The sequence below is a fragment of the Citrus sinensis genome, chromosome 7 (assembly GCF_022201045.2).
Source record: "Citrus sinensis cultivar Valencia sweet orange chromosome 7, DVS_A1.0, whole genome shotgun sequence".
In the NCBI taxonomy this organism is placed as follows: Eukaryota; Viridiplantae; Streptophyta; class Magnoliopsida; order Sapindales; family Rutaceae; genus Citrus; species Citrus sinensis.
In genome coordinates, this window is record NC_068562.1 from 18,481,865 (window position 1) to 18,497,369 (window position 15,505).

Below are 15,505 nucleotides of genomic sequence, written 5' to 3' on the forward strand. Positions count from 1 at the left end.
CAAGCTTATAGTAATAGCATTCTTTGATTTTATTTGAGTGCATAAATGACACCCTAAACACTTTGAGTGCATGGAGTGAAGTCAATGAGAGGGCTATTAAATCTTGTTGCACTTGAATTTTGAATGGATCTTCTTGGTGGTTGAATGTTTTTATTCTAGCTTATGAGATTCTATGCTTTAAAATCCTTGTCTCTCGAATGTTTATCGACTTAAATTCTTGAGGTATGCTTGCTTAAGATTGGTTTTGGATGAGTTGAGATGAGAATTGAGTGGAGATTTGGGATTAGTTTTGAGTTATATGGTTTTGGATGAGTTGAGATGAGAATTGAGTGGAGATTTGGGATTAGTTTTGAGTTATATGCTTGAGGACAAGCGTCATCTTGGTGTGGGGGAATTTGTTAGAGTGTAATTTATGCACTAGCTTTGTATTGTTTACTTCCCTTAATATCGATGTTTTGCACTTAATAATAGTGATTTACTTGTATTTTACTTTTGTAAGTGCAATTCTATTAATTGGTGATAAAATTGAGTTACAAGATGATGTTTAAGGATGATTGTTCTCTTGGAGAAATTATGAGCGTCAGAAGAACTTTGTTGATAAGGCGTGGGCGCGTGCTGTCAACTACGGACTTGCAGTTTTTAGTTTAACGTGTTTTGTATTTTTTTGGTTATTTTTGTAATTATGAATTTAATATTTCAGATATTAGTATTTTGTTTTAAATAGAATTCTAGAGGAGAAGAAAGAGAGAGTATTTAAGGGAGGAATCTATTGTGAAAAGGGAGATTAGAGAAAAGAGAGGAACCCTAGATCTAAACTTTTCTCTTCTCTCTATGAAGAACTAAACCTATTTTTCTAGTTGAAGGTTAATGAAGCTTTGATTCATCACTACTGTGAGATCCTTCTTATGCTTTAATTGTTTTATTGCTTTTTGGGTATTTGTTTATTCTCTGAATTATTTTCATGATTATGTTTGTTAATTAGGTAATTGGCCACTATTTAATTATCAATTTAATCTATTGTCAATTAAAGGATTCATCGTATGAAGATTTTAATGTTTGTGACAAATAACATAGCAGTGAGTTGTGTTATGAGAATAAACAATCTAATTTAAATGAATCATCGTATGTGTTTGTTGATTAGGATTTGGGTCTCTCTGGTTTTTCAGGCTGTCAATTGATTAAATCTTATGATCGTATCTAGGGTTGTCTATTGATTAGGGAAATAACCAACGGTCGTACCTTGGTTATCGACTAGTTAATGAGAGATTGGCTATTAGAGAGTCTCAGTAGGTATAACCGATCTATTCATAAGTAGTAATAATTTATATTTGAATCAATGATCAGTAGTCGAATCAAGCTGAATTAATTCCTTCAACCAGAGGTTTCTTCAATTTGAATTACAGCTTTAATTTGCATTCTAGTTATTTTAATTTGATTTCTATTATTGTCAACAAAACCCCCATTTTATGTTTTACGTTTTAAAATTATTTAAATAATTACCGATGTCTGTGGATACAACCCTGCTCAATCACTATACACAATTTATTTAGAGTAGGTATTTATTTTTGCTGGCTTCGACAACCATCAAAGTATTCTTTCTATGTATGGTGTTGTTTCAGGACAGAAGGTCAATTATAACAAGTCATCTATTTCTTTTAGTATGAGTGTTAGAAATGTTGTTCATTAAATTTGTGAATTACTCGGAGTCACGGCAATAGTAGATCATGGTACTTATTTGGGATTACCTTCCTCTATTGGCAGAAGAAAGTTGGATGCTCTTCGTTATATTAAAGACAAAGTTTAGAAGCGCCTCCATGGGTGGAATCTTTGGAAGCGCCTCCAGGGGTGGAATCAAAAGTTGTTATCTAGAGAAGGCAGGAGAGTTTGCTCAAGACAATTGCATAAACAATGCCCAACTATGCAATGAATATTTACCTGCTTCCTCTTGAGCTTTGTAGAGAGATTGAAAAGATGATGAATTCTTTTTGGTGGGGCAGCAAGGGTAACAGCAGTAGAGGTATTATTTGGATGAAATGGGACCGGTTATGCAAACCTAAGAACTATGGGGGATTTGGCTTCAAGAACCTACATCAATTTAACATCGCTATGCTCGGCAAGCAAGGATGGCATCTCTTAACCAATCCAGGTACTCTTGTGGCTAAATTGTTTAAGGCAAGGTATTATCCTCAAACTTTTTTTACTGAAGCTGCCTTGGGTAGCAATCCAAGCTATGTTTGGAGATCAATTTTGGCAGCATAGAAGGCTATTCTACAAGGTAGTCGTGTTCAAATTGGAGGGGTCAGCAAACTGTTATTGGTTTGGCTCATTGGCTTCCGGACAACAAGAATAGGTTTGCTCCTTCGTCTCTGCCCGATAATATTGCTACTGCTGTAATGGACAGTCTAATGGTTCCTAACCACCACCGATGGGATTATGATGTAGTCGTTGATATATTTAATATCAGGGACCGCAAGCTTATCCGTCAATTCCTCTTGGTACTTGTCTCCACAGTGATACTTGGTATTGGTTACCCGGTCCTAAAGGCTTGTACACAGTTCTCAGTTGTTACAGAATGTTAGAAAATCTGCCTAATCCTCCCAATAGCGGTATTTGGAAAAAAATTATGGCAGCTTCCAGTTCCTGCAAAGGTTAAAAACTTTCTTTGGAGAGCTTTGGTTAATGTGTTCCAACAGTTGACAATCTTTTGCAGCGCCGAGTAGAAGTACATCCTTTATGCCCTATTTGCAACGCATCAAATGAAACTATTTATCATATTTTGGTTGAATGCCCTATTGCTAAACTTGCTGGTGTTAACATATATGTTTCCATAATGTTGATTTTGATGATAACAAATAAGATTAAGAATGATTAAGTTTTTAAAAGCTCAAATTATTTTTATACAATTTTAATAAATCATTATTTTCACATTATAAACGTTTTATGTTTAATGGAAAAATGATTTTATGAAATTGGTTCTTTTTCATGTTTATGATCTAATTGAAAGAGTTTTGAAAACTTTGAAATCAACAAGTATTGTTTGGAATTCTGGAAAAGGACTTATTTGAAAAGTTTCATAGCATTTTAGGTCATATCATAATTTCAGAACATTTTAGGAATGACAAGCATTGTTTAGAAATTTCGAAAATGGACCTTTTTACAAAGTTTTATGATTTTTTGGACCATAATGCCGATATTAAACATTTTGGGGTAAAATTATAATTTTAAAAAATAGTTCATTGTAGCAGTCACTGTAGCAAGCAGTTAACCAGATTGAAGAAAGCGGCAAACCGATTATGGGCAGAAACTCTCTAGAATAAAAACGGCTAACCAGATTCATGAAAGTGGCATACCGGATGTGCAAAAATTCAAATTTTTTAACATAACGGTAACATGAAGCGGCTAATCGGATTCACAAAAATGGCAAGCCGGTTTTCACTAGAAAGTCAATAACGGCTAGTTTTCTTCTTCAACTATAAAATGGCTCAAATCTAATTAATTTAATATGATGCAACTATTGATATTTTGAGTATTTCTCTGCAAATCTAAAAGCATAAACTTTGTGTATTCATTTCATTTATTCACACATATTGGGCTTTCATTTGTATACAAACACATTGTGTAAGAGAAATTTTTGTAATCTTTTTTGTAAAATCAAATTGAGAGGTTGTAAGTGTTGGGATACACTTGGGTTAAGAGATTGTGGATAATCTCATGTTGTAAAGGTCCATTGATACCTTGGAAGTCAATTGTAAGCGTTTGAAACCTTGGGAGGTTTGGATAATGAAATTCTCAAGCCCGGTGTGCTTGGAGGAGTGGACGTAGGCGGGGATTGCCGAACCACGTAAAAATTATTGTGTTTGCTCTCTCTTCCCTTACTCTTTTATTATTGAGCTTTATTGAATTTATTGTTTTTGATTTGATTAAGGCAATAGATTATTGTTGCGCAATTTGTTTAACTTAAGTTTTAAAAAAAAAACAATTCACCCTCCTCTTGGGTTGCCTAGTTAGTGTTTCAGTTGGATGTCATCTGTGATTGGTTTTGTTGGGAGTTTTTTGAAGTTTGGAGAATGGCTAGAAGCTTTATTTGCTCACTGTAATGGAGATGATTGTAGTTTGGCTGCCGTGATTTGTTGGGGTATTTGATTAAATAGGAATAATAAAGTTTGGAAAAATATCAATGGAAGGGCGACAAATGTGCTCAATTTGGTTGGTCAGAGCTTGTTTCAATGGCAGCAAGCTTGCAAGAGTTCTTGCTTTGCACTGGCTTCTAATACTTTTGATCACGGTCTGCTTTGCTGGAAAAGACCTCATGAAGGGTGGCACAAGTGTAATGTTGATGCAGCTATTTCACGCTCTCGAGACACAATCAGCTTTGGGGCTGTCATATGGTCTTCTGAGGATGATTTTGTTGCGGCGATGAGTGGTTTCCTCCCCGGCATATTTAAAGCTCGCAAGGCCGATGCGATTGGCATGCGTGAAGCTCTTAGTTGGCTCAAGAATTTTCCAGACTTTCCTATTATTCTTGAGATGGATAGCTTACATGTTTTTAATGCTCTATGGATGCGTTTGGCACATTGTATTGTATTATGTTGTATTGCATTAGCACTGTATTATAATGATACTATACAATGTTTGGTACTATACTGTACTATATTAATTTTTTGTGATTAATTTCAATTAAATTAAATATTAAATTAGATTATATTAATATATTTAAATTGTATTAATATTTTATATTATTATTTATACTATTATTATTTTTAAATTAATATTATTAAAATTTATTCATATTTAAATATTTATTATTAGTTATAATCAATTATAAATTTATTAATAAATTATAATATAAAAATAAAAATATATTATAACAATATTGAATAATAAATTACATATTTATTAATTTATAGTAATAATTATAATGTAAAAAATTAAAAAATATATATATATATATATATAATATTACATTAAATAAAATATTTTATTTTATTTTATTTATTATTATTATTATTGTTAATAAGCAAAGGCAAAAGTCAAAGCAAAAGCACGTGAAAACGTTAAAGGAAAAAAAAAAAAAACAAACAAACAAGCGGCAGTTGCTTCATTAGCTTAATTCCGACTGTGAGTTAGGTTTAGTTGTTGTTGTAGCCTTTTATCTACCAAACATGGGGATGTGTAAATTTAATGAAATGAGGAGTTTTAATACCTCAACCAAACACACCCTATGTGATACTGCTGTTTATCCTAATGGCTTTGGTACTATTATTGCTGATTGTGGAGCTTTGGCTCACTCTTTAGGAGATGTTTCTTTCTTTTTTGTTCGTAGATTTGCGAAAACTGCCGCCCATACTATTGCTAGAGTGGGGGGTTCTATGTCAGGTCCGAGTGAGTGGAGTCATGTTCTACCTACCTATTTGATTAATTTCTTGTTTGTTTAATAAACTCTTATTTCCTTTAAAAAAAACTACAAAAGTACAACATACATTTTGTAATATCTAAACAACCCCAAAATAAACACAGATTTGAATAATTTCTATTTTTCTTAAAATTAGCCCAATTGACTCAACAAGTAGAGCTTTTTATAAGTAGAGATGACATTTTTTCCTGTTCGAATGGAATCATGTGGGATCCGATCTCCTTTGGGAAGAAATTGGAAAATATTTACACATCCCAAATTAAAGTGGGATGGGACAAAGACAAAAAATAAATCCCACCTTTATTTCTGGGATAGGAGGAGGACCAATTATAAAATCTCGTCTCATCTTGTATATCCCATTAATAATATAATTTGAAGACTATTTTAAATTTTTAATTATTTTATAATTTTAACTTAAGTAACGTTCAAAGTTGAAACCTAAAGCCTAAAATTAAATAATAAAAGTAATATAATTAGAAAGTGAAGTGTCAGCCAATAGTCACAATTAAAATTTATTTTTTATATTTTTTTATAGTCAAAATATAAGTTGATTACTGTCCAAATCTATAACTTTTGAAGCGTAAATCTTACTATTAATATGCAATGAAAGCAAACAGGTAATTAAAAAATGTTAGCATAGAATTGTATTCAAACATGTATGTAGTCAAAATAAAACTATTATTTGATTATTTTATTTTGTATTTATTTAAGATTTTTGCTCTATTGAGTTTTGATGGATCTTTAAAAGAAAAATAATGTCAAAATTTATTTATTTATTTATTTATTTATATTTAGGACTATTCAGGATAACGGATGAAACGAGATATTTAATAGGACAAGATTGGGATAAATTTTTGTCTCAAAAAAATAAAGGGACAAAAATAAGATTTTTTTATCTCACTTGCATATACTAAATAGAATTGGAATTGGCAAATCCTGCCCCATTCCATTCCATTGCCAACCCTACTTATTAGTAAGTTTTTATCAAAAATATTTTCGTTATCTGGTTTTTAATAAGAGGTTTTATTAAAAAATTATAAAATTACTTAATAGATAGGTTTTAAAAGTTGTATCATAAAATGAATGAAATAAGATTGTGAAATAAAAACATGACAGTTTAGACAATTTTAAAGGTTCTCTAACCTCTAGTCTCAAAAGTCTAAATAGCATATGTTAGTAAAGACAAAATAACTTACTTGAGAAAACTGAACAATACTAAAGGTTTTTAAAAGAGTTTTGAAGACTAAAAAAACACTCATGCCTATTAAATAAGTCATCTCAAGCATGCATATTATGTGTACAATGACAATAACTAACGAGTGTAGCACTTTCTTTTTTAACATTACCATGACAATAAACTTATATTGTAATAATAAAATAAAAAAACAATCAGACCATTTTTTATCCGTGAAGCAATTTTTTTTTTTCATTAACTCACATTTATTAAATTTGAAAAATAGGGGCTGAATTCTATGAAGCTTACTCCATACTTCTAAAATGGTAATAGACCTTAGCTAACTTTTACCTATAAAGCAACTAACATAATTCTGAGTACATTAGGAATATTTGTTGGGATGAAGAAGAAGTCTACTCCACTTAATTACGGGGAAATCAATAGAATTGCAAGAATTAAACCTCCTTCCCCGCAAATTTGGGGATAGAATAGAATAAAGTTGGTGATTATGCATCTATAATTAGGATATTATTTATAACCTACTTTAAGTTCACTAGCAAAATTTACTTAAAACTAGCAATATTGGTTGAACTTCGCTAGATAAATTAGTATTTTCACTACCTAAAAATCCGAAGTGTATGTGTTCCCTAAGGAGATTCAACAAGTCGAAGAGCAATAGATTTGCTAAAATTAAGGTAAATGGCTTGTAATATTTCCAAATAAATAGAGAATCCACCCACGTAGCCAACAAAATTGCACAACAAACATCATAAATATTCGAGGGCCAGCCTTAGATTTCTCTTACTGACAGCTCAACCTCTAAATGACAACTCATAGACTGGCAAATGAAGGAAAAAATAAAATTAATGTTAGCGTCTTAATTCCACTAATTTGGTTTAATTTCCTTTTGTTAGAAAAAAAAAAAAAAGAAGCCATCGACTTTCTATTCTTATCATTTTTTTCTGCTCAACTTGGCACCACCTTTGTCTCCATGATCGCCAGTTTTCTTTGCAAAGAAAATTTGATAAAACAAAAATTAATCTCTTTTCCTTGAAGAATTAAATTTGAAGAAGGTTTTGTTGTGTTCTCTTGGTACATGATTGCCAATGGGCAGGCACATTGGCAGGCCTGCGCGCAATGTTTTACATGTTTTGGTTTTAATATCATTTGTTGGTGTGACTTTTGGTTTATCAGACACTGAAATTCTCTTACAATTCAAGAGTTCATTGAATGATTCATCATCTGCTCTCGTTAATTGGAATGCTTTAAGGAATCCATGCACATTCAATTATCCAAATTGGAATGGTGTTCTTTGTTTGAATGGCAGTGTATGGGGACTGAAACTTGAGCAAATGAATTTATCAGGGACTATTGCTGCCGAATCTCTCGGTTTATTATCTTCGTTGCGCACAGTAAGTTTCATGAATAACAAATTTGAAGGCCCATTGCCTGATCTAAGGAAAATGGGGCCATTGAAATCTATCTATTTGTCAGACAATGGCTTTTCAGGGAACATTTCTGATGATGCATTTGAGGGTATGACTTCGTTGAAGAAATTGTATATGGCAAATAATAGGTTAACGGGTACAATTCCTTCATCACTTGTTCAATTGCCCAAGCTTATGGAGCTGAGGCTTGAAGCCAATAAATTTCAAGGACAAGTACCCGAAATTAAACAGAATGAGATGAGGTCTTTAGGTTTGGCCAATAATGAATTGGAAGGTCCAATTCCCGAAAGTTTAAGCAAGATGGACCCGTCCACCTTTGCAGGTAAGTATGTTATCCAAATCTATGCACATTTCAGTTACATATTAAGGTTTGAGCATCATAAATAAGGGTAAATTCTCCTGTAGTCTCTAGGATTTAAGCCAATTAAGCAGTTTTGTTGCTACTCCCTATAATTTTAAAGTTACACAAATCGTTGCCCCTTGAATTTGTTTGAATTTTAAGTTTTATAAAAGTAAAACAAAAGCAATTTAGCCTTAAAAGGTTCGATTCGGCAACCATAAAAATAACACTGTAAAAACATTTTATGTAATTTTTAAAATGAAGAGAACTAAGAGGATAGTTGACAGCATTGCCCTTTTCAATTTTTCACTTGCACAAATACTTTTGGTTCATAACTTTCATTTGCTCAATCCAGGTAACAAAAATTTATGTGGGCCGCCTTTAGACCCTTGTGTATTGCCGAAACATCCTGAGATTCCGAACAATGTGAGCCAGCCGCCGAAAGGGCAGCCGCCGATCATAGTCCAGGAGAATCCAAACCAAAAGAAGGAGGTATCTCTGCTAAAAATTATCATGATAGTATTAGTTCTAGGAGTTTCACTTGGAATTATTGCGGCTATTTTGATAATCTTCTACTTGAGAAAACGCAAAACACAGATCGAACGAGCCTCGTCATATGAAGACTCAAGCAAGTTGCCAACTTCATTTGGAAGTAGTAAAGTGGAACCGGAGCCTATTGAGATCAAGAAAAAGGCTGATTATGGGAAGCTTTCATTTGTGAGGGATGATATGGAGCCGTTTGATTTACAAGACATGCTTAGAGCATCGGCTGAGGTTTTGGGAAGTGGGACATTTGGTGCTTCTTACAAGACAGTTATATCAAATGGGCAAGCATATGTCGTGAAGAGATATAAACAAATGAACAATGTCGGAAGAGAAGATTTTCAAGAGCATATGAAGAGGCTTGGGAGATTGGAACATCCGAATTTGTTGCCTCTCACAGCTTTTTACTATCGGAAAGAGGAGAAGCTCTTGCTTTATGAGTTTGTTGAGAATGGTAGCTTGGCTAGTAAACTTCATGGTAAGATTCTTAACTTACCTGATTTTAATTTTAAATGTTTTTGCGCTTACAATTATCCGTGTCAATTCATAGATGTTTATTTGGGAGCATTCTTTTATTAGATCAGGATTCCTTAGGATCAAGATTTTTTTATAATATGAGTTTATTCACATAGGTGATTACTGATTAATATAGATTAAAAAAAAAGTTAAATTCCGACAAAGAGCTTTCACTAGTTGAGTTGAGACACAAAATCTTTAAAAATTTATGAAATTTCAGATCAGAATGATACTAATTATCTATCAGCATCTAAAACGATGTGTGTATTGCCCATTTTCTTAGCTTTCTGTTGACAATATTGTCTTGCACACCACTATTGCATCTCTCTTGTGAAATTCTCAACAAACCACAAGTATTTGCTCAGATACTGATCATATTGGATAATTTTCTTTTGTCCAGCAAATCATACTAAACAACGACCAGGCCTTGATTGGCAAACCCGGCTGAAAATCATAAAAGGGGTAGTCAAAGGCATGGCTTATCTCCACAATGAGCTTCCAGGCTCAATTATCCCTCATGGTCACCTTAAATCATCCAATGTGCTTCTTGACAGGTCCTTTGAACCACTATTAACAGATTATGCTCTAAGGCCATTGATCAACCCCGACAATGCACACACGCTCATGGTTGCTTATAAGTCGCCCGAGTATGCACACAATGGCAAAATATCGAAGAAGTCTGATGTATGGAGCCTTGGAATACTAATCTTAGAGTTATTAACTGGCAAATATCCTGAAAACTATCTATTACAAGGTTATGATAGTAAGGCAAGCTTGTCAAATTGGGTCAATAACATGGTTAAAGAAAAACGGACAGGTGATGTGTTTGATAAAGAGATGAAGGGAGCCAAATATAGTAAGAGTGAAATGATAAATCTTTTGAAGATAGGATTGAGTTGTTGTGAAGAAGATGTGTTGGCAAGGATGGAATTGAAAGAAGTTATTGAGAAGATTGAGCGGTTGAAAGAGGGAGGTAATGATCATGATGAATATTTTTGTGATGGGTATGTTCAAAGCATTAATGGGTCAGGGGACGGGTTCTTCTCACATGGCTGATTGGAAACCACGCAAACATTTGAGGTATGATTTGTTGCACCTGCTGATAATTGACTATAAAAACATAAAGATAAAGATGGAATTGGTTATTCTGAGGGGATCAATTTCATATTCATGAATGAAACGTGAGGTTAGTAGGGAGAAAAAAAATGAGGTTATTGTGGTTAGCCAGTCGTGTAATTAATTTGCGTAAGTTGAAGTTTAGGCGATAGAAATTCATAATTTGTTGGTTTGTAGAAAGAAAATGAATGAAACGATCACCTTTTTGTTTTCCTTTTCTTTCTTTTTGTTTTGTTTTATTTTATTTTTGGTTAATTCATTATTTTACTTACCTGTTAATTGCATGATCATCTCTATATCATGAAACATGATAGATTCACCATAACAACGTGAGTCTTATAGATTTTATCAATTATAAAATTCACTATTAATAGATGAAATATATATAATAGTTGGAACTCAAATATTAGGATCCTTAATATTATTCATAATGATAATTTAATTTCTCTAGAAAAAATGCATGGCGAGGATCAATTAGTTGAATTGAATTTTTTAATAGAATGATTTGAGTTTCAATGGAATAAAATTCACGTGATTGTAGTTAATTACACCATATAGTTAAAAGGATCAAGAGACCTCAAAAGCTTAATCAAAATTTACACAAAATCTCGAGCAAATGTTTTTCACATTTCTATAATTCGTGAAATGTTTATAAATAAAAATATAAGAATAGTTTAAATCACAAACAAAATCTATCATCAATATTCAATACACTCGTTACGCCATATAATTAAAAGGATCAATAGACCACAAAAGTTTAATCAAAATGCACACAAAGACCTTGAGTAAATGTTTTTCACATCCCTATAATTTGTGAAATAGCTCAACACATCCCTCTCCCCGATTTTTTTGTATATTTTAACTGTTTTACCCTTAATGAATTTGGATATTTCAAATAGATGAAAAAACTGTTTTAAACAAAACTATTGTGAATTACTTTTTTTTTTTAATTTTCTTACTATTTAGAGGAAACCAACTCAACCCAATCAAATAACTATTGAGGATATATGTTTTGTGGGGAATGGAAAATGCAGATAATTGAAGTGATAAAAGTGGAATTGTAATAAAGTCAAGATAATTGCAGTGATAAAAGTGGAACTATAATAAAGTCATATGTCTACAACCATATAGGTACAAAGAAAACAATAATAATAGGTGAATTACAGAAAATTAATGTGTATTTTAAGACACGTTACAATTGTTGCTTTCTATAAGATATTATTTGTCCCCATCAATCGAGTGAGGCACATGTGTTAAGCAATACACCTCCAGGATATAATATAGCACTTATTTGTTAGCTTGTATTGTGCATTGATAAAAACAAACCTGAATACTCTTGGATATTTTATGCATAAAAAATAAATGTTATGTAATGCAATTTGTTTTAGGAAAAAGGGCTGAGGAAATAGTGGTGTAGGATCATTATTTTCGTGATTATTTCAAATGAAATACCATCATGAAAGGATACATCCTTAAGTAAAAAATATCTCATGTATAAGGCATAACTAATTGGACATGTCTTTATAATAAGACATATTTTTATAATAAAACATCATTTATTTCGAAATTATTCATAATTTATTTTGAAATTGGTCCAACAATAACATGCCCATCCCAAACCAATGCAACCCTTAAATAGTTGGGTTGGGTTGGGTTGACGGGGTTGACAGTTCAATTATAATTGAAAATTAAATAAATTAAAACATTGAAAAAAACTATTAGTACTTAAAATCGAATTAAAATGGAGGTAAAAATAAAACATTAATTCTGCATCATAATATGAAATGTTGTTTGTAGTCTAATATTTATCGGTAAACAAGGGAGCAAAAATAAATGTTGTAAACCATATGGCATAATATATTTGAATATCAACTTATGTTTATTGACAATCGAATGGGATTATTAAATTTTGGAATTGGGACTGAACATTAGAATAAACGCCAAGCTTAAAAGAGAAAAGTTCAAAAGAACTATTTTTCAATAAAAGAGTAGAAAGGGTTAAAAATTAGGTTTATTTATTTTGGGTTTGGTAGTTGAAAGTTAACAGATTGGGTAAGTTGGGAGGGCTATTTTTAGAAATCTTCCCTGAAGTTTGATATAATTTCAGTTAGATAGCGAGATTAATTGTATTCTCACTTACCTCCCCTGCCGTTAGTATACACACTACTTGACCGTTAGTTGACTTGAGAAACGACTGAAATATCCAAACCAATTATTCAACCCAAAATTTTGGCGCCAGCAAAGTAAGGGTATGACGAAAATAGCTTGCCAAATATATACCTTCTCTTCTCTCCAAATTCAACCTAAGTCTTGAGTTTTCCGGCGACAAGGGAACAGCGGTTGGACGGGCGTTTGACAGCAAGTTGATCTCCGGCAACACGTTGCTCTACTTCCGCCATTTTGGCCACAATATATCACGTTAGTTTCCGGTAATTTGGCAAGCCTTATATTGTAAATTCTTTTTGTTTTTTGTTTGCCTAAGATTGATTGATGACAAATGAGTATATAAATGATTATAGATGAGCATTAGGATTGATTGGTGTGTAAATATTAAAAATGGTTTAATGAAATGGTAGTTAATAAATGGCACATGAGGTGCTTGACAAAATGTCTATTCGGGTTTGTTTGTCTTGTTTTAGGTAGATTAAGGTGTTGATGGTGCATTCATGCGAATTCTTGTTTTGTAAGCTCATTATCTAGAACGAAAAGTTTGCGATTACTAGCTTAAGAGGGTCTTTTGCATTTATGCAGAATCCCACGCGCGACAGGGCCTATTGCGACAAGCGCCTGTGATTTAGAGCGACGGGCACCGTCTCCCGGGCGACAGGTGTATGTCTCCCCAAATTACAGAAAGCTTGTTTCTGTAATTTTGAGCCATGAATGCTCGTCTCCCGAGAGACAGTGTATGTCTCCCCAAATTACAGAAAGCTTGTTTAACTAGTGCGTGAAATCAAAAACCACTAAAAAATAATTTAGTTCTCTCAGCAACTTACTATACCAGTCTCCAAAATACGTTAAAGGATTTCATCACCACCAAACCACCAATATTTTACTTGTTTAAAGAAATAAGTAAATTCCAAACCATCAAGTTGTATGTCACCAAACCAGCAACACAAATAACAAATAACGAACATTTAAATTCGTACTGAGAGGAAAAAAAACATTAGTATGAGTTAATTGAATTGGAAAATAATACTAAGTGGATTGGCACCATAATTTAAATTACAGTCACATGTGCATTTCTGCAGCTTACAGTTGGTGACAGTCACAAATTGACTAAATTTCATCAACCTATACATCCAACAGTAACCCATATATACAAAAAGAACAAAATTAACTAACAGTGTGTCATGATAGCTGAGTTATACTTTATATATGGTATTGTCACTATAATGTGAGTTTATTAGTATCACATTTATACAAAGTATACAAAATATACAAAAATTCAATCTTGTGCCTATGACTGAGTACAAAAAGATGGTACGACATCCTAATTTGCTAGCATCCTCTCAAGAGAATCTTTTATTGCCGTCACCTGCTCAATGTGAACCTCATCATTCAAATAAGGGAGAGCAAACTCATTCTCGTTTGCTAAGTCAAACAAGTCCATTTCTGCTGCCGGTTTCAGTGGAACACCAGACGATTCAACTAGCCTTTCGCCCCTATCATATGTGAATATGCACACGTTAATAAGTGAAAGAAAAGTAATAATTAAGAATAATAATAATAACAACATTACTAAACAACAACAACAACAACAATTACAATAATAAAGAAAAATAATGATAATAGTAATACATTTTAATAAAGATATTAAAAATATGTATATATATGTTTTAATTACATATGTGTGTGTGTGTGTGTGTTTACTATTTTTATTTTGAATTAATATTAAGTAAAAACTGTGATTTTCATGTGACATGCATGTTGCACAAGCGACAAAATACTGTCGCACGAGAGACAAAACTTGTTGCCCAAAAACACAGAATGTGTGTACATGCGACAAGAGTATGTCGCCGCCCAAAACATAAAAACAGTATTTTTGGGCAACATTGGTTGTCGCCCAAAAACACAGAAACTGTGTTCGTGCGACGTGAGCCTATCGCACGAGGGACAAGCAATGTCGCTCAAAAACGCAGGAATTGTGTTTGTGTGATAGGCGTACAAAAACACTGCAAATTCATAAATAGATCCACTTTAGCAAACTTGAAAAATAAAAACTACAACTAAGACTACTATTTTACATACCCATTTGCATAAGAATAACAAATAATTGGCTTTATATGTCTTATTACACTATGTATAGTGTAAATCACAAATATAAAATAACCAATAACAATTTTTTTCAACTCATGGCCACATATGGTTGAACCCACTCTCCTTTGAATCAAATTTTCCACCACCAACCAATGAACAAGACAAATCAAACACAACCAACTACCACTTATAAAATCTCCAAAAACAAGAAAATCAAAGGTATTTAAAAATTTTAGACTTTGATAAAGTAACTAATTTCTTACAAACTCCAATACCAGTGGCATATACCGGCCGCCGTTGATCGTCACCAGTTGGTAGCCTTCTCCGACCACTCATGTTTGTCTTCTTCATGGGTTATATATGCTCTTTGTGTTTAGTTCCTTTTGTTCTAGCAACTAAGAATAGGAGAGTGGAGTGAAAAATGCTTTGATTGTTAATGTGAGAGAAAGAAATCTTCATTACTTTTTTGTACTGGAGAAAGAGAAATACACTCTTTTACACAATGAATATTGTGTCTAATCGGATAATATAATTATCCAATGGATTTCAATTTTTTTTTATTATTACTTGATTTTTTTAGATTTTCAGCATATCTTTTACATTTTTGCTCTCAAATAGTCAAATACTAATGTTATACGTGTATGTATACTAACGGTAGGGGAGATAAGTGAGAATATAATCAATCTCGCCATCTAATT

General features: G+C 32.5%; 1 protein-coding gene across 1 annotated transcript; it reads left to right on the forward strand.

The window, feature by feature from the left end:
* The first annotated feature begins 1,908 nt into the window (after positions 1-1,908).
* Positions 1,909-10,490, forward strand: LOC102610342 (pollen receptor-like kinase 4). The gene is made up of 7 exons (XM_052431352.1): positions 1,909-2,177; positions 2,297-2,495; positions 4,234-4,607; positions 7,702-8,357; positions 8,731-8,801; positions 8,862-9,396; positions 9,835-10,490. Exons 1-7 carry the CDS (start codon positions 1,909-1,911, stop codon positions 10,488-10,490), a joined length of 2,760 nt encoding a protein of 919 aa, XP_052287312.1.
* The last annotated feature ends 5,015 nt before the right edge of the window (positions 10,491-15,505 follow it).

Excerpts from the sequence above, each read along its gene's own strand:
- LOC102610342 (XM_052431352.1), top strand. The coding sequence starts at position 1,909 with ATGCCCAACTATGCAATGAATATTTACCTGCTTCCTCTTGAGCTTTGT. Across the intron at positions 2,178-2,296 it reads GCTAAATTGTTTAAGGCAAG|GGGTCAGCAAACTGTTATTG; the intron begins GTATTATCCTCA and ends TTCAAATTGGAG. Across the intron at positions 2,496-4,233 it reads TTATCCGTCAATTCCTCTTG|CAAGCTTGCAAGAGTTCTTG; the intron begins GTACTTGTCTCC and ends TTTCAATGGCAG.